This window comes from Diplotaxodon limnothrissa, linkage group LG6 (genome assembly GCF_057381915.1).
Source record: "Diplotaxodon limnothrissa isolate DT_005_m linkage group LG6, D_limnothrissa_male_GT1.1, whole genome shotgun sequence".
NCBI lineage: Eukaryota > Metazoa > Chordata > Actinopteri > Cichliformes > Cichlidae > Diplotaxodon > Diplotaxodon limnothrissa.
In genome coordinates this window covers 27862079-27881895 of record NC_140601.1, presented here as the reverse complement: position 1 = coordinate 27881895, position 19817 = coordinate 27862079, and the positions used below count along the sequence as shown (strand labels likewise).

The window sequence follows — 19817 nt, the reverse complement described above, 5'->3', positions numbered from 1 at the left end:
CACTCAGCTAATCGTAGTTAAACGAGTCTAAGTACGGAGGGGCGATGGTGACAATTCATGTGTACATGTTTACTCAAGGACTTTGTTTTTCCATTCTGTAAAAAGTTTATCTACCTTATAGTGGCTTTTATTGTGGAATAATCCAATACAAGGATTATCTTGAGTATTGCACCATTTTGTTCCAATTATATAAAAAAGGAAATAGGAAAAAAAAATTAAAAAAGAAAAATGTGCAAAAAAAAATGATAAAAGGAAAAAAAAGAGTAACAAAAAACAAAACAAAGAACTGTGGCCATAGATAGCTGTAGAAGGACTAGTAATCCTGATTTTAACTTCATGGAGAGACGGAAAGGGATAAAGTGTGGGAGGTGAGTTTGTTATAAGACTCATTTCAGAGGTGCCTATCTTTTCTTTTTTTATTTTGCAAAAGCCACCTGTCGTTTACAAAGCATTTCATTTATCGGAGTTCAAGGAAACAGGAATGTTTTTTGGTTTCGTTTTTTGTTTTTAAGGACAAATTTCATCTTCCATCAAATATGGACATGAAAATCTTGCAAAATGAAGATTTATGCTACTTTCAGAACTCTGGGATTGATCAGTGTTGTCATATTTCAATTTTTAATTTCTCTTTTAGTATCGATGGACTATCTCTGTATGTGTTACATGGTGATTTTATGTTTTCTGTAATACTGCAACGCAGTTTACTCACTATCTTGCACACTCATTAAAAAAAAAAAAAAAGATGTGGATTTTGTCTCAGGAAGGCCAGGGTTCCAGATACCAACTCCATCATTTCTAGGTTTGATGTTCGTGTGAAAATAAGCAACTGAGAACTATTAAACTCCAAGAAAGCACTGAAGTTTATGAGTTTAACAGAATATAGAGAGTACCATTGTTTCTTTAAAACAACAAAAAATGTTCGTAGCAAGTCACATATTTACCAAATAAGACTAAGAATCAACTTTGAGAAAAGTGGAGCGCTTTACATGTGAAATTTGAAGTAGAAATTGCTTTACATTTAAACGCGATCAGTGGTTTGATTGTCATTATGACAGTGACAGGAAAATGCATTTGTATGTTTTGACTTTGAGTTTCCATCCTGTAGTTCAGGAGCACGTGCAAGACACTCTTTGTTTGTTTGTTTTAAAATCATCTCTCCTGCCTGTTAACATGTCAGTTCCTGTGACAGGTATTCAATAGCTGAGAGATTTCTTAACATGTAACAGATGGTTTTCAGAGGCATGTTGAAGAGGAGGAATAAAGCTGGTTTTTAATGGATCATGATCTATGCACAAGTGGGAGGGAGGAGTCCAAACCCTGCTGCTGTACTGCGGCGTTTGTCGACTCAGACTCTGGGGTTCAGGGTTTGATGGAGGGTTTTCATTTTTTTGTGTGTGTTTTTTTGCTGAAATTTCTTCCACTCCCATCCCACCCATTGTCATCTAATGTTTTAGCAAAATTTTACATTGCGTCGTCATGCTGTGTAATCCTTAACCAATGAGCGCTTATCCTTCTGCTAAAGCACTGTGGGTTGTACTGAGGAAAAAACAAAAAGAAGCCCGTTACTTTTAAGGCTGTCTGTTTTTTTTTAAGGGGAGGACGGCGGGTGGGTTGTGGGAGTGGGGGTACTTTGCCTTTGCCTTTCTCTTTACTTTGAAGAAAAAAAAAAGTGAAATTGTCTGTAACTGAAATACAAAGTTGTGGCTTTTAATGTTGTTCTTTTTTTTCTCCTCATAGAATGTGATTGTTAAAGACATGCACCGAAGAAAAAAAAAATGTTTCCATGGAACTTCTTTCGGACTATATTAATAAACTGCAAATTTTCTTGTCTGTTATTTTGTATCTTGTCCTGTTTTTTTTTTTTTTTTTTTTTCTTTGTTTGATTGTATGTTTTTTTTAATAGTAGAAGGGAAAAAAAGCTTTTTGGGGGGCAACTAAAATCAAACTTTTAAAGCTGTTTTTAGCATATTTTACTTGTGATTCCATACGTGCAGATTTTAAGGTCTGGTGAACATTTTTATAATGCTCCAAAGTAACAGCCAAGAGCTATGTTGAAGGTACAATGTGTAAAATCTCAGCACCTTTCGATTGCAGCCAACTGAATTCTGGTTTCTTACCCCTTCCAATTTAATTGCATAATCCTAGTTACAGTGGCTGCTGTAGGGAAAAACACACTGTGGTAGTTTTGGTAGTTTATCTGTTGTAAATGCAGGCTGTTAGTCGGCTGTTTACCTCAGCTGGCAATGCCAGGTGAAATGCGTGAAAACTAATACAAGTCGCAGAAGCTCACTTCTGCTTTTGATGGTATCCTGAACGTTTGTTAGTAAGCGCTGCTGTTGGCTGATATTAGTGAAACTTTCTTTGAAGTGGATCTAACATTGGACATTCCATTCAGTTCAGTTAAATTCAATTTTATTTATGTAGCACCAATAACAATAACTTAAAACCAGCTGTTTTAAGTTATTGTCTAGCCCACTTGTCAGCTGTCCAGAGGTGGAAGGGTGGCATGTCTCAAAGTAAGTAATAATAATGTTTAGGCATCTTTTGATGTGTTACAGCTCTGATGATGAGGATGAAAATAAGCATGTACAATTCTTAAATGATCATACATAGTTTGAAAGCAGTTTAATTCCCCCCCCCCCCCCCCCCCCCCCAAAGAAACAAAAAAAAACTTATAAGGTGTACAATAGGTCTGTAAGTGGTCGATCTCTTGCTAGATACATAAAACAAGATCAGGCAAAACGTGTCCGTCTCAGCTGCTGTATTTAAAATAGCAGGACAACATAGCAGCTTCCACAGACCGGCGCTCTTTCCTGTGTATTTTAAATGGATTCTTTTTTTTTAGTTTATGAGCACATCAATTTGTTGTAGCACATAATCACACACTAATCATTGTATAGTTATGAGTACATCATTTTTTTTCTATTACATAATCTCAAAAATTACTGTATCTTTAAGATTTTGTTTAATTATTTTTATTTTATTATTATTATGTATTATTTTACCAATAATCTTAAAACTGCAGAGTTGGCTGTAGCTTACGAGGTAGAGCAGGTCATCTACTAATTGGAGCTTTGGTGGTTGTCTGTTCGCTCTCTGATACATTCATTGGAGTATGGATGTCTGAAAATGTTAGAACTTAGGTGCAGACAAAACATACTTGTATGAATAAGTGAATGAGGCTGTTGTTGTTTAAGGCACTATACAAGAACCAGCCTGTCTTTGCCTTGCATTATAAAACACTTTGAGATAACTGTTGTTGTGGTTTGACACCATATAAATAAACTTGAATTGAATATTCTTTTCTTAGTTAATAATTTGGTTCAGTTCTTGACTGAAAGTCAAAGTGATGTAAAATCCTTCAGAACATTTAATTTATGTACGACTTCACGGAGTGTGATGGGTTAGACAGACTCACCTCCCAGAGGTGAGCGTTGTACATGAAGTGAAACTTAGACCAAAATAACTCATTGTAACTGGAAACAAACACATTCTGGGCACTACAGCCTCACTTCACTTCTCCTGATCTGAGGAAACCACTGACTGTGTCTTTATAGGGCTGTCTGTACACACACAGTTAGTTTAGCTGGTGCCAGTAGCTAAAGCCAGTAAACCTACAATTAAATGACACTCACTAACTGATGACTGCTACGTAACTTAATAGCACCATACAGAGACAAATGTTCATAGCAATGTATTTTTTAAGTGATAAAACAAAAGAAAAAAGCCCACCGCCACCTGATTTAGCCCAACTGCTATTAAAAAAAGAAATCAGGCTTTGGAGTCTCAGAACAAATGTATGATCAAAGGAATAAACAACATTTAAACCTGCAACATAGTAAAAAAAAAAAACTGAGACTGCATTTGCTTTAAAATGACTTTAATGCAAACTGCAACACAATGCTCACACAAACAAATCTGGGATAGTAAGTGAAACAGTGGTAGCTACAGTAAACCACAGCAAATAAACACATTTAGAAAACAGTACGATGCAGCATGTAAAAAAAAATGACATATTAACACATGACACAATTGGTGAGAAGTGAGTATTCACCGACCTTGTCCCAACGACGGTAAAATTTCTGATTCGTGTTAGAATTTCCTTTCATCGCAAGTGTCCTCAATCCTATAAACAGTACAGTTGTGTAGATGAAGTTGCAAAACAATCAAAATCAGCACAACTGCCAAAAATTGAGCCACAACAGTTTCTCATTGTTAACAGGTAATTTGCCATGACTGTTTGCATGAACTATATTTATTATATTTAACTATATTGATGACAACACTAACGGTCATGACGGTTTCAAATTAATAAAAGCAAAAATGGCTTATTGTTAGGCAATGATGCTAGTTTTGAATGTTATGCAACTGCTCGGTTTATAAAGCTGGGAAACCTGCGGTCAACTGAGACTGAAGAAATCAGTTGGATGAGTGATGAAACATTTCTCCCATTTCTCCCTGCAACAAGTACAGATTTCTATCTTTTTTTCAGAGCTAGCTGAAATATAATTTTGTGCTGTTCATTTTGCTTTAGGATAAACTGCTTAGTTTTCTGTGTTGTGATGATGTTTGCAGCCCTCTGTGCTGGACTGGTGCAGGGCTAGGTGTGGTGTTCATTTTAGATGAAACCCCGCCAGATTCAATTCACGTCTGATTATTTTCCATTAACATTTTCTTACTGGTTTCCTTCAAAATGTTACATTGTATTATTGCATGGTTACATTGTAATGCTGGTTCTCTGAGTGAAGAGACTCACTCACATTCCATATGTAGCCGCTTACTTCCACCTATACTGGCTAGTGTACTTACTCAAAGAACCAGTGTTACAATGTAACCATGCATTCTTCATTCCTTCTTCCTGTTATATAACCCAAATGTTCAGTTTAACGTGTAAAAAGGTGACTGAATGTACTACAAGATAAGTTCAGTATATCTTTGTGTTGTCTGTCTTCACAAAACCTAAAAACCTCAGTTAGAGATAACGAGTATTGCAACACTGATTATCTACTTCCTTTGTCAACTCAGGCTTTCTGCTAAGTTGAGTCACCGCACACCAGAACGAAGCCCTTTGACAGATTATTTGGCTCTTTGTCTGCTAAAACGGATCAACTTACCACTATCTACTCCAATCTGAGACAACTGCTAAGTAACTGGAAAGGATATGTATACTGGGATATGTAACGGAGTGCAGAATAAAATTCAGTAATGTACAGAGCATTTAATCACTATGATCACAGCAAAAGCAGCCAAAGTTATTTTATAATAAGGTTAAAAAAAATGTCAGAATGCAAGCTGTCTAGCAATATGCAGGAGATTTAAAAGATATAAGAATTCTGCACACTAACTGGAGTTTAGTGTTTTTGGACACTCTAGTTTATGATGTTGATGAGAGCACCTCTTGAAATTCATAGGGGTTCCCCAGGTGAAGTTTACTTTGTTGGGAAGCTTCTGTTATTTCCCTCTGATGGGCAGGTGCTTGTGTTTGACTGGGAGGTGTTGCCCTACCCATTTCCTCGTAGACATCGGCTTCATGTGACTTCATACTCTGAGATCCTTTGCACTGACAGTCATTGTGAAAGGAGGAGAAAAAAGACAGAATTAACATACACTCACGATTTCCTGTGTTGAAATCAAAATGCATCATTTTCTCTCAATGCAGCATCCTCTGTGGAAATTTAAGAAGAAGTGTTAACCTAACTCAGACATGACTGTAATACCATTTTATTAGCGCTCAAATAACCTGAAATAAACTAGAAGAGGAGGGGGTTTAACTCAAAGGTGCCAACTGGCTGCACAAAGTTTTGAAACCAGTGGGGGTTTCTGTGGTTAGCTGCAGAGGATCTTGATGGCAACAAACAGGCAGTGTAGGTGGAAATACTTGTGACACATTTCCACCTCTTGCCTCGTGTATATATGTATATTCAAAGTGGCACATAAAAAGCTACTCACTTTAGAAATCACCACAAATCCAGTGAAGAGCAGAAGGAGAAAAACCACAGCTGATGACAAAGCGTACACCAGAAAGGAGTAACTGGAGCCACCAAACTGAGCACCTGTAGGCACAAGGTCAAAGCATCCTACGAGGAACCAGACAGAGACGTTCAGAACCTCTGACCCTGTGCTAACATCATACTTATTGCACAGTTGGCACAATTCTTGATTGATACTCCAAATCTCAAAACGACACAAACTCCTTCACAAACATTTGACTTGTGAATACGTTACAGATGATTTCTCATTCATTATTGCCATCTGCAAAAATGTAATAACATTAAGAAAAATGGCGAGTGCATCTTTGAACAATTATTGAATGTTTATTTCTTTACAATCCAAAAGGTCTATTGCATTATTTATAATTAGGTTAACTCTCACACATCACTGATACAAAAATCCCTGACTACTGTATACTATTCGAGACAATGAGTCATACATCCCCATTTATATCAGCAGTGTCACCAGACGTATTTGTACAGTTACTTATTTAAGCTGTCTCTCACATACAACACTGGCTCATTTGATGTCATTTACAGACTTTGTTTCGTCAGTTGTCCACATGCCCACAGACTAACTTGTAAAAAGGCAAACGGTGCTGTTGTAATACAGGGGTTATGTTTTAGAGCCTTTAAGTGCTCCGTAGCACCTGATCTAATCAATTAAAAGTTATCCAGGACCCTCTGGGAACTAAAAAGAGGAGAAAGACTGCCTCTTTAGAGTCATCCCTCCCAAGCCAAGCCTTCCTCCATGTTTGGGGAGGCAGGGGAGCATGGCTGAACCCCAGGCACACATCTCTGTCACCTCCATGTCCGCTGACCTCTGTCCTCAGCTCCATCTCCAGAGGGAAAGGCAAACAACGTGAAGTAACAGACAGGGGTACCAACAGTAAGGATTTTTCCTAAACTTTTAAAAAGCTAGGTTCACACTTTAATTCATCTTTTGATATTGTTGCTGTGTGTATGAATCTGGCACCGTGTGTTAATGAGCAAATTTATATTTAATTTCAAATTCTTACGCAAAAAGTTGATAAAAAACTGCATCTATGAAAAGAGAAGAAACTTGGGCAACTCAAATATTAAAATCAGACCTGAACTTTCAAGATGTTTGAGACACCGTCTTATGCTTTGTACTCCAAGAGACGGGTACTATAACTCAAACTGGCCAAAAAGAAAGTCGATGCTGGTTGTGTGTAGACCAGTCAGAGTGCCCCTGTCGACTGCTGAAATCACTAAAGCATCATTACTGGACACAATGGAAGAAGGTGACCTGGTCTGTTGAATCACGTTTTCATTTACATCACATGGCACTAGGATGAAGTATTAGAAGAAAGCAACATGACAGAGACGATGTGATGCTTTGGGCAATGTTCTGCTGGGAAACCTCGGGTCTTGGCATCCATGAGGATGTTACTTTGACACGTGCCACCTGCCTAAGCGGTTTTGCAGACCATGTACAGCTTTTCATGGACATATTCCCTGGTGGCTATGGCTTCTTTCAAAAGGATAAAGTGCCGTTGCCACAAAGCAAAAACGGTTTAGGAAAGGCTTGATGAGCACAACAACGAAGCTGACGAGTCGACTTGATTTGATGTGCTAGACAAACAAGTCCAATTCCCAATACAACAGCACCACATACTTACTTTGGAAAAGAGTAGAGAGATTTTTGCCTTTATACTCAACAGTTCTGGAAATAAACAAAAAAACCCTCTAGTTTGAATAAAAAACAAAATTGCACTCACCAGCACCAACAAGGAGGAAGAATTCCATCTTTCCACGTATGCGGTCATCTGCAGAGGAAAGATTTTCCACGACAAACTCGCAGTAGTAGCGATCTGTGTCGCTGGCGTTCAGCTGAGAGATGGTGATATTCACAGAATGAAGGCTCGGGTCTCCCCTGACGCGAATGCAGCTTTTGTCAGCAGAATTTTTAACTGTAAAGTCTTCCTTGGTGTACTTGAACAGCACTTCTTCTTCAACCAGCCAGGATCGTTTGAGTGAGACTCCCAGGGGCGCTGGGTACCTCTGTTCAATCTCACAGGGAAGAACAACGGATTCACCCTCATACTGCTTCAAGAAGTGAATCTCACTGCAAACTTGATGAAAATTTTAAAAAAGGAAAAAAAAAGAAAGGCATCACAAACAGAGAAGAACCACACGTGATTTATTTTTAGCCCGAATATATTTGTAATTTATCTCTGTCTCCTCTCGCTTTTTTATTACTCGTCTGCTAGCTGGGTTCTTAGGCCCTCAGATAGGGTCCTTCTTGTGATTCTACATACAGGGACGAAACTTCACTCCAGAACTTTAGAACAACTTACCACTCACGCTTTGCACCCGTGACTGTGTGGCCTCTTTTGAAAAGTAGCTTAAAACTTTTGTTCAATAGAAATTTGGGTTGTGGTTGTGGTTTGTGACCTTTTGCACAGTTTGTGTGTGTTCATTTCGCTTTCCTGGGTGATTTTTACTGATACCTATGCAAAACACTTTGTAACTGTTCCTCATCTTGAAAAGGACTATATAAATTAACTCTCTGTTTACTTAAAAGCGCATTTTCAAAAAAGTTGGGCTTGTGTAATACCATACAATGGTATACATTCAGTACATACATATAAATAAACAGTAAACAGCAGTGAAAAGTGTATATTCTAACATCATATTATAACAAATGTAAGAGATTATCCATCAGGACTTTTAAAAAGTGGCTTAGCCCAGAAATTATTCAGTGACTTTTCGGTTCAGCCTCACAGAAAAAAGCAAACAATCAAACTGCCAGCCTGAGCTGTGCAAAAAACAAAAACAAAAAACTTACCAAAACCAGTCTGTGTGATGACAAAAGCCCACGAGTAAGCCAGGTACTGAATCCCAGACATCTGGTCCACTACCACAAAGCAGTAAATAAGATCTGGAGAGAATTATGAGATTATAGATGGCAGGACTAGATTCATTGAAAATGAAACTATGTGAAACTTCATTAGCCCCACCTTCAAACCTCAAGACACAAACAAAAGGAAGTAAAAACTAACCAAGCGGTTAGTGGAATAGTTCTCCCGGCTTTCTGAGTGTAAAACACAAGTCAAAAAAAAGAAAGAAGAGGAAATTCTTTGGACAGTGGCTGCTTTTTCATCCACTTTCAGTCCAGTACAGATCATTTTCATTGACCACTAATTCTTCTTTTTTAATTTGCTTATTTGTTTGTTAGCAACTCTGACCTACACTATATTGCAGAGTCTTCTCTCAGCTTTCCAATTCATTGTATTCATGTGTTCCAGTTACTCCGAAGGCCACAGGTGTATAAAATGAAGCACCTAGGCATGCAGACTGCTTCTACAAACATTTGTGAAACAATGGGTCACTCTCAGGAACTCGGTGAATTCCAGCTTGGAACAGAATTATAACAAAATGGAAGTGATTGGGAACGACAGCACTGCAGCTATGAACAGTTGTAAAGCCACAGAGTGGGGTAAACGGATCCGAGGCAGAAGTTGCCAACTTTCTGCAGAGTCAGTTGCTACTGGGGCTTGTTTTTCACGAGCTGAGCTCAGCCATAACAAGAGTATGGCTGAGCAACCCCTGCACCAAAGGGCAAGCTTTCTCCATGTCCTTTCATGTGATATGTTATACTCGCAGGCCTTGCAATCTTACAAGGCCTTGTTTAATGTTGTGAAATTTGATGACTGATAATATAATGTTTTGACTAATTTTCATTTTTGGTGTAACAACCAAAACTGAATTAGCTCGAGCTTGTACTAATAGCTACCGTCGCACAAAATTTGACAAAGATTTTATTCAAACAGTAGATCGCACACTCTTATAACAGAACCAGCCTCAGCTGTCGACTGGTCTGATAAACCTCATTGTGTGGGACCCCAGCAGCTGTTATAAAGTGGGGTGTTTACTAAAGCACAATGGAAAAAATAAAAAATAAAAATGAGGAAGACATGGGTGCAGTGAGACGAGAGGAGGGGAGAAGACGTTGTTTCCTGTTGTTGCAGCAGCAGAGACGGCCTCAGATACAAACTGAGGTTGTTGCTTCTCCACGTGTGGGCTGACTTGACCACAATTTGAAACTGAGGCCCTTAATATTTCTTAAATATGTGTTATTAGAAGGTAGGACTGTCATCATATATTTAGCAAGAGATTGCCAAACTGTCTCGCACGTCTATTTTTAATCAACTGAAAAGCTTACATCAGACAATATCACAAAATACCCACAACTCTATTGCATTACAAATATAAAACCATGCACAATGTTTGAAAGTTCATGCTTTATTAGAATAGAATAGAATAGAATAGAATAGAATAGAATTCAACTTTATTGTCATTGCACATGTCACAGGTACAAGGCAACAAAATGCCTTGTTTGTAGCCAAACCCACAGAAATGCGGCAACACCAATAAGTCCATGATGTCTTCCTGACAGTCCAAAAAGACTCGTATAGATTGAAATTCTTTGTTTTTACATTCATCAGAGCCCAGCGTGCCCAAATATCAAAGAGAAATTAAAAATACATGCCATGGAAGAGTTCGGGTCTAAGGAGGTTGAAGAAATAGACTCATGCCACCCACAGAAGATAAAAATCAATTGAAAAGAATTGGAATATTGGAATATTTCAATTCCAAAATGAATGTTATACATTTGTCTATGAGCCTGGGAGTAGGGATGGGAATCTACAAGAATTGGTTCTTCTAGATTAGGCTAGGGATTTGTGTTTCAGGAGCGGGACCTCGCCTCCAAACACACCCCTTCCGGGTCATATATATATATCACCCACCCAGTTCTACAAGCTGTTTGTTCTCATGTTCGGGCTCCACCTTCCATCCCCTCTGCCAGGCCTGGGAGCTGCTGCCAGTCCCCATTGAGGCCTTCCCCAAACCCCAGCTCAATTCTTGATTAAGCCATTCGCCTTTATCTCTTAAAAAAAACGCTGCCCGCCTAAAATGAAGACGTGAGCCCAGCTAGTGAGTTGGTTTGTATTGATAAACGGTAATTTTGAGACAATGCGTTTCAGCTATTTTACAGTAACATGAAAGTAATGTAACGAGTAATGGAAATTAATTACTTTCTCCTGGGAGTAATTAAGTAAATTTTTTGAGTAATTATTGTAATTCTGTGTAACTGTATATATACAGGGAGTGCAGAATTATTGGGCAAATGAGTATTTTGTCCACTTCATCCTCTTCATGCATGTTGTCTTACTCCAAGCTGTATAGGCTTGAAAGCTGCCACTTGCCACCAGTTTGGCCATATTTCAGAGCTGCAACATCACTGGAGTGCCCAAAAGCACAAGGTGTGCAATACTCAGAGACATGGCCAAGGTAAGAAAGGCTGAAAGACGACCACCACTGAACAAGACACACAAGCTGAAACGTCAAGACTGGGCCAAGAAATATCTCAAGACTGGTTTTTCTAAGGTTTTATGGACTGATGAAATGAGAGTGAGTCTTGATGGGCCAGATGGATGGGCCCGTGGCTGGATTGGTAAAGGGCAGAGAGCTCCAGTCCGACTCAGACGCCAGCAAGGTGGAGGTGGAGTACTGGTTTGGGCTGGTATCATCAAAGATTAGCTTGTGGGGCCTTTTCGGGTTGAGGATGGAGTCAAGCTCAACTCCCAGTCCTACTGCCAGTTTCTGGAAGACACCTTCTTCAAGCAGTGGTACAGGAAGAAGTCTGCATCCTTCAAGAAAAACATGATTTTCATGCAGGACAATGCTCCATCACACGCGTCCAAGTACTCCACAGCGTGGCTGGCAAGAAAGGGTATAAAAGAAGAAAAACTAATGACATGGCCACCTTGTTCACCTGATCTGAACCCCATTGAGAACCTGTGGTCCATCATCAAATGTGAGATTTACAGGAGGGAAAACAGTGCACCTCTCTGAACAGTGTCTGGGAGGCTGTGGTTGCTGCTGCACGCAATGTTGATGGTGAACAGATCAAAACACTGACAGAATCCATGGATGGCAGGCTTTTGAGTGTCCTTGCAAAGAAAGGTGGCTATATTGGTCGCTGATTTGTTTTTGTTTTGTTTTTGAATGTCAGAAATGTATATTTGTGAATGTGGAGATGTTATATTGGTTTCACTGGTAAAAATAAATAATTGAAATGGGTATATATTTGTTTTTTGTTAAGTTGCCTAATAATTATGCACAGTAATAGTCACCTGCACACACAGATATCCCCCTAAAATAGCTAAAACTAAAACAAACTAAAAACTACTTCCAAAAACATTCAGCTTTGATATTAATGAGTTTTTTGGGTTCGTTGAGAACATGGTTGTTGTTCAATAATAAAATTATTCCTCAAAAATACAACTTGCCTAATAATTCTGCACTCCCTGTATGTATGTTTGGGCTCGCTAAAGTTGTTTGAGTTCATCCAAGCTGGTGAGAGACGGTGTCGGGGTTTCACAGGAGTTCTTCGACGAGGATTTCTTTGCTATTTAGAGGACTCCACTTCCTTTAACTTGAGAGGGGCTCGGTTTTGGGTTGGGACATTTCTCTTTGATCACCTGCTGGTAAATCGAGGGTTCAGGATGTTACTCTGCACGGTGGTGAGCTTCACGCTTACAGTCATCGAGAGAGGAAGGGTGGAGGAAAATCAAAAATCAGTGAAGGGTACAAACAGAGTTAACACACGCTCTTGATTTCCTGTGTTAAAATCAAAGTTTGTCAAATTTTCTCAAGACCACATCCTCAACCGAAACTCTTCAGAAAAGCTTAACCTGAGTCTGACCTGACCCTGAAAAAAAAGACTGCATTTTATCACTAATATGAATGTAATAAACAAGCAAGAAGAGGAGGGTTTCAAAATATGCCTCACTGAACTTTAAGAAAACATGCTGATAACTGCATGCACATGAAACCTGTGTGGTTTTTGTGGTGAGCTGCCGAGCAGGCATGACCGTAACAAGCAGCTACTTATTACACTTCCACTGTGCACGTGCGTTCTTATGTATATTCAAAGCAGCACATTGTAATCAGAAAGCCACTTTTTGCATACATCACCAAAAATCTAATGAGGAAAAGGAGAAGGAGAACTCCCACAGCTGATGACAAAGTGCACAGCAGAGAGGAGAAACTGGAACAACTATGCGACGCAAGGCCAGAACATCCTGCAAGATTCAGTTTCTCGGACACTGTGCTGCTGTCAGTTGCTTCAGCTCAATTTTAATAGTTAGTTAACCTAGTAAAAAAAATTTCAAATCCTACAAAACATTTCATTTATGAATGACAGATGATTTCTCATTCATTTGCGAACATTTCATCACATCAAGACAAATCATGAGTAACAGTTAATGGCTGCATATACTGTCATGACCTAAAAAATATTGTAGTTATTAGTTATTATAGACTATTCCATCACTTCTTTTTTTTTTTTTTTGGCCTGTCCCGTTTGGCTCTTTTACCATCAGAATTGTTGTCTAAAGGCAAAGAAAGATGCCCAACGGATTTACTTTACCAAACTGACCATCCCAGCCTTGCCGTAATGGTCCATTTGATTCACCTTTTATTGTTTATTTTATTTTCACTTACTGAATACGGGACAGACTTGACTGGGGGAAAGAAGGGGAGAAAGAAAGAGGGAAAGAGAAACAGCTGAGAAGAGGGACGGGGGAGAAGGGCAAAAGACAAAAACCAACAGAATGGGCAGAGAAAAAAAATGCATATATCAATCACCTGGATCACCTGCTGAGAAAGAAAAAAGAAAGCAAGCAGAAGAGAACAAGAGTAATAGAATAAACAACATCACAATGATATATGGGAATATGACAGTAAATACTAAATGTTAAACATTATTGTGCAGCACATAAGATCAACAGAACACAGTGTGCTTTGAGGTAGGAGCCAAAAAGGGTGTAGTTTGTGGGTGTGATCACCCGTGTGTACACCTGTGAGCATGGACGCGCTTGTTTTTTGTTTTTTTTAAAAGGTTCCTTCATGTAATGATCTGCTAGAGGGTGTGGGGGGGCCACAGCCCCGTCCTCCAGGGCGTGAAGCAGGTGTGGAGGAGATCAAAACTCCAGACATCCAGAGGCCCGCAGAACACAAGAGACCAAGGAAGACCAACAGAGGGGCAGCCGCGCCACTGTCCCGGAAAGAGCTGAGGAGAGTCCCAGATGAGGGCTCACTCAGCAGCCGCGGAGCAGAAGCCAGGGGGAGTTGCAGTGACGCGCCCGTGAGCTCCGCCGGCAGCCAGCTGCGCCTGAGTGACCGAGCCCCAGGCCGAGAGGCCGGGGGCACCCCACCTCCGAAGTGGCCCGAGCGAGCCCCAGGCTCCAGGCCCCGATAAGCGGCCGCCAAGGAGTGAGCCGGTGTGTACCTGGACGCCCACCCCCAGACACAAAGAACCACCAACGCACCGATGTCTGAGGGGGTCCGCCACTGGCAGGGGAAGTGGTGGTAGGGGGAGATAGGCATCCAAACCTTGGAGGGCCTGAGATGTCCCCAGAGAGGTGGCGCCTGACACCCAACCTGACATATAGACACAGACATACAGGCACACACAGATACAAACATCCATTCCCACCCTCATGCTCTCATATGCACTTACTCCACACTCAACCAACGTGGAGACAGACATAAAGAGATGCTGTACACACGATCACACTCCCCAAGCGTACTCTACAAACCGGGTCTAGGTGCCCCCGCCCCTGGAGGGGGGAACTGCACCCAGACCCAGGTGGTGTTTCCCTTTTCCCTGCGGTGGGGGGAGGCAGACCGCCCCGACTCCGCAGCAGCAGGAAGGCTCCACACTCCAGACCGCAGTCGGACGGCCAACTCCTCCTCCTAGTCCTAGCCCCCCTGCTCCAGCAGGTCGCAGAGAACGGGGGTGAGAGAAGACTCCGAACCTCCCTCCACCCGCTCATTGTAATGTTGATGCATGTGTGTTCTAAGGTGCATTTAAAACCCAGGAGGGCATGGAGCTACCTGCCAGAGAGCAGCAGGTAAGCGCATGGTCCCTCCTGCTAGCCCTCAATGTCTACGTGTATTCAAAATTGAGAGGTGGGCAACGATGCCAGGGGTGGGGTGTACACCCTGATGGTACTTTGGACTCCGTGTATCGTGCCCACCCCCAAGATTCTATATGTATGTGTAATGAGAGTGTGAGTAATGTGAATGTCTAAGTTGTGGGATAAAATTGAGGCAGAGGCAGCCAGAAGGGGACAGAGGGGGGGGGGTAGCCTCCTCTGCACCCTGGTGACATACCCCTACTCCAAGGCCCTGCATGTGTGGCTGGTTGTGGTGGAGCGGGAAGAGGGAGGCAGCTGGAGATGGGGAGGGAAGGAAGGGAGGGGCAAGTGACCCCTCCCTGGGGCCAGCTCCCCCGCTGACCCCAGTAGGCACCCCCATACTCCGCGACCCGCCAGGGAAAGGGGGCCCAGGCCCATCCAGACCGGGCCCAGTGCAGCAGCGCCGCCCGGCCCCACAGAGCCCGGGACAGTCCACCCAACCCCACCACAGAGAAAACTGCACCCACCCCACCATCCACTCATCTTCCAGACTACATAAGACAATAAACACCCAGGCTGAGATCTTCCTCCACCTCTCCTGTATCTCCCCCTCCTGCAGAGGCAGCTCCTTTAACCCTTACTTGGCATCGCTGCTACTACTCCTCACTATCAGATACCATTCCCCATCTCCCAATTTATATCACCAGTCACTGCTGCTATCTCATTAAACTTACTCAGACATAAAATCTAAAAACATACGTAAAACTTGAATTTTATCTCTTTTTAATGTGTCTTAGTTTGATCGTGTTATTAGTTGACTGCACAGCCAAATAAGGTGAAATGGGAACATGATGCATAGCATGTGCTTCAGAGCCTCAGAGCACCGAGTCCAATCAATGAAAAGTCATCCAGTGATATTGATAGTGTTCGGAAAAGCTAGAAACTGTGGTGTGACCCACCTCGTACAGACATGCACAATGCTAGTCTCTCTAGGTTGGTACTGCTATCGGGTTGACTGTGCAGGATCAGCTGGCAGCATCATTGTTACCTGTGAATCTCTCCTGGTGTGCCCTAACTAATCAGAAGGATTGGCCATAGAGACAGAAACAGAAACAGACTTCATCCTCCAAGCAACATCCTCTGGGGCGATCGTGGCTCAAGAGTTGGCAGTTCGTCTTGTAATCGGAAGGTTGCCGGTTCGAGCCCCGGCTCCGACAGTCTCGGTCGTTGTGTCCTTGGGCAAGACAGAGGGCCCGGTGGTGCCAGTGCCCAGCAGCCTCGCCTCTGTCAGTGCGCCCCAGCTACAATGTAGCTTGCCATCACCAGTGTGTGAATGTATGGGTGGATTACTGAATGTGTAAAGCGCTTTGGGGTCCTTAGGGACTAAGTAAAGCGCTATACAAGTACAGGCCATGCCATTACCATTTACTCTGTTAGGCCCTACACCCACTGCCCTACATAGTGGACCCTGCACGGATAATAAGCAGAAGGGGAGCAAGAAGTGGCTGATATTAAAAAATAAAAAAACATAACAGCAGAGTGCAAGATGCTAGGATGCAGGCATAGATGGAACGTCAAAACCAAGTGGCCAACAGTTATCTGCTGGATTGTTTCAGGGACAGCTTGCACGTAGCAGAGGGCTGCCGTGGTCAAGAAATGACCGCAATCACTCTTCAGCTTCACTAAACATTTAAACTAAAAGAAGAAATCAAATTGTTGTATTACTAGCCTGAGCTGCAAACAAAGTTAGTGCACGGGTAAAGCAAGTAATCAATCCTGGATATCTTTTACACCACCACAAAGCACTGATTAAGCTCTGGAGGAAATCCACTGATCTAAACTATCACAGTATAAATAGTAAATGCATCAGGACTCAGAAGTTAAACCAAGGGAAAATTAATTTGCCTTGTATTCAAACCTAAAGATGCAAATAAGAGGAAGCATGCACTAACATTACAAGCTAAGCTCTTTAAACATTAAAAAGTTACTAAAACCTAGAACATAACAAGAAGATCCCGAAGGAAACCCAGAAAGGTTCTTCAGTGTTCCTTCATGCTTTTGCTTGCAGGTTTGCTATTGAGACGATTATAGTAGCAGCCACAGTAGCGCTGACATTGAGTGCTTTTTCACATTCTTTATTTTATTTAGCCAGACCTAGGAAGCTGTCACATACATTATTCTGCAATAGCCCCATATTATACAGTACTGCAGCGATAGCATCTAACCAGTACTGTGTAGGATTGGGGCTGTTGCAGAGTAATGTATGTGATTGCTTCCTATCACATACATTCATTGTAGACTGCTGTACTAAACTTCACCATAATTTAATTTACAGTTAATTCCATCATATCACAGGCACCATCTTACTTTCTTTGGTGTCAAAAAACACAAGGGAAATCTTTTTTAAGGTTCTGATCAATGTACAAGAATTTCATTTGTATGTCTTTTGTTTATCAGCAACATTTTCATTTTCATTTTTCTTCTGAGAGTCATTGGAAATGTGTTACTTTAACATACTGCAGTAATACTTCAATTCAATTCAGTTTTATTTGTATAGTGCTATATCACAACAGTTACCTCAAGGCGCTTTATATTGTAAGGTAAAGACACTAGAATAATACAAAGAAAACAGAAAATCCTGACAACCATATGACCCCCTATGAGCAAAGAAACTTCCAGCAGAACCAGGCTCAGGGAAGGGTCCCTTCTGTTGCTACCGTTTGGGGGTGAGCGGAGGAAGACGGGACAAAGACATGCTGTACTTGTGATCACTACAATAGAAACTTTGATTCAGTTTGCTCACTGCTCATTTATAATAAAGTCTTTACAGAAATACCCAAATGCAAACATGTTTACAAACTGGCAATATGCACCAGATTCAAAACATATTATATATAATGGAAAGATTCTGCGTGCTAACTGGAGTCCAATTTGTTTGGACCAGATGAGTTGACAAGTTGTTGTAGTTTATGATGGTGTTGAGATGAGAGGCACTCTCTGGGTTTTGTAGTTTCAATTTAGATTTCTTCACTTCACTTCTGAACTTGGAGCACACCATTTCCTCCAGATGGAGGGGGGCTGCTGTTTGACTGGGAGACTTCATCTCCTTTTAGGTGTGAGGATGTCACTTCACATGGTGGCGCACTTTCCACTTTCATTGAAAGAAGAGGAAAACAGAGTTAACGCGCACTCTCGATTTCCCATATCGAAGTTTGTCTCAAGATGTCGTCCTCAACAGGAACTCTTACTTGACTCTGACGTGACTTACCTGGGAAAAAATACTGTATTTCAGCACTAATAAAAATTTACTAAACAAACAAGAAGAAGCGGATTTTCAAAGTGTTTCTGACTGAACTTTAAGACAAACATCCTCGTAACTGACTGAAACCACGTCATGAAACTAAGCTTTGTTTTTAATGTCTCCTGTCTTCGTCAGTGACAGGTATCTTCGTCATTAGACACTTGTACACAAACATGCAATGAAAGGTTCATAGCTGTTGTGAAACTGATGTAAAGCGTATGCTTCAGAGCCTGTAAGAGCCATGAAGAAGCCAGAGGTTGGCTGATGGTCACTAAGAGGATACCACAAAAGAGAAGGAAGACTGAAAATTTCCACTTCGAGCATGTTGTGCTTTATGGTTCCATGTGGTAAGCCTTGAGAGCTGCTCTGAAAAGCAATAACGCTTTCAGTTATATATGTATGTTTGGTTTATATCATTTTACAATCATCACAGTTTTGCTTTCTTTAACTTTTTAAAACTAAAACAGGTTTCTATTTTATAAAAATTTCACCGCTGGTTATTGCTGTGGTGATCAAAAAAAGTTTGGACGGTTGTTCGTGTGTGTGAATTCTTACGACGCTATAGCCGGTGGGCTTCAAGGTATATTTTGAAATCATATTATAAGAAATGTTAGAAAATATCCACTAGCTCTTTAAGAAAGTGACTTCCTGTGGCTCAGCTCAGAAATTACCACAGCTGCACGTACAGTTCCCACTGAAAGTTGACACCAAAATATCGAAATACCGGCCTGAGCTGCACAAAGAAATTTACCAACCCACTTTGTGTGATGACAAAAGCCCGAAGGCATGCCAGGCACTGTAACACCACCGCAAAGCACTAATTGAAGCCTAGAAGGTAATCTACTGACATAAACTGCGAGTATACAGCAAATGGATCAGGACTTTGAACATTTGAGGCAAAGTGAAACTTCGTTGGGCCCACGTTCAAACCTCAAGACACGAACAAAAGGAAATGTGTAACTAACCAACATCACAAACGTTGAAAAACACTCATGTGTTGAACATAACTGCAAGAACTTAATGGAAGAGTTTCACCACCAATTGTTCGAAGAATGACTTTGTTGTGTAATCATTATTAAAATGGTTCTAAGTAGAAGTAGTAGGAGTAGAAGTAGCATACCCAGAAAGGTTCTTGAGGGGTTCTTCAGTGAATCACTTTGTGATATCAGGGGTTTGCTAGTAGCATTGACATTACAGTGGGGCAAAAAAGTATTTAGTCAGCCACCGATTGTGCAAGTTCCCCCACTTAAAATGATGACAGAGGTCAGTAATTTGCACCAGAGGTACACTTCAACTGTGAGAGACAGAATGTGAAAAAAAAATCCATGAATGCACATGGTAGGATTCATGGATAGCACGAGCAAGACAAAACCACCCGACAATAAAAACCAGCACTATGGTAAAAAGCTGTTTACAGCTCATGATCACTTCTTGTTGTATTACTTCTTGTCAGTACTAGTCTTGTCAGTACTAGTCATTCTGAGAACAGCAGGCAGGAAGAGACCACAGAAATAAATAAGCAGTACACTGCACCGTTGGTGTCTGCAGACTTTAAAGAACAAAATGTTAACT

General features: G+C 41.1%; 1 protein-coding gene across 1 annotated transcript; it reads right to left on the bottom strand.

Moving 5' to 3' along the window:
* Nucleotides 1–5374: 5374 nt before the first annotated feature.
* Nucleotides 5375–8863, bottom strand: LOC146630746 (uncharacterized). The gene is made up of 4 exons (XM_085356083.1): nt 8803–8863; nt 7733–8086; nt 5950–6077; nt 5375–5560 (listed from the first exon to the last, which is right to left on the bottom strand). The coding sequence occupies exons 1-4, from the start codon at nt 8861–8863 to the stop codon at nt 5375–5377; spliced, it is 729 nt and encodes a 242-aa protein (XP_085212209.1).
* Nucleotides 8864–19817: the final 10954 nt, after the last annotated feature.

Coding starts and splice junctions, on each gene's coding strand:
- LOC146630746 (XM_085356083.1), bottom strand. CDS start 8,863: ATGTCTGGGATTCAGTACCTGGCTTACTCGTGGGCTTTTGTCATCACA. Junction 8,087..8,802: donor CATCACACAGACTGGTTTTG/GTAAGTTTTTTG, acceptor ATTTTCATCAAG/TTTGCAGTGAGATTCACTTC. Junction 5,561..5,949: donor GATTTGTGGTGATTTCTAAA/GTGAGTAGCTTT, acceptor AATGACTGTCAG/TGCAAAGGATCTCAGAGTAT.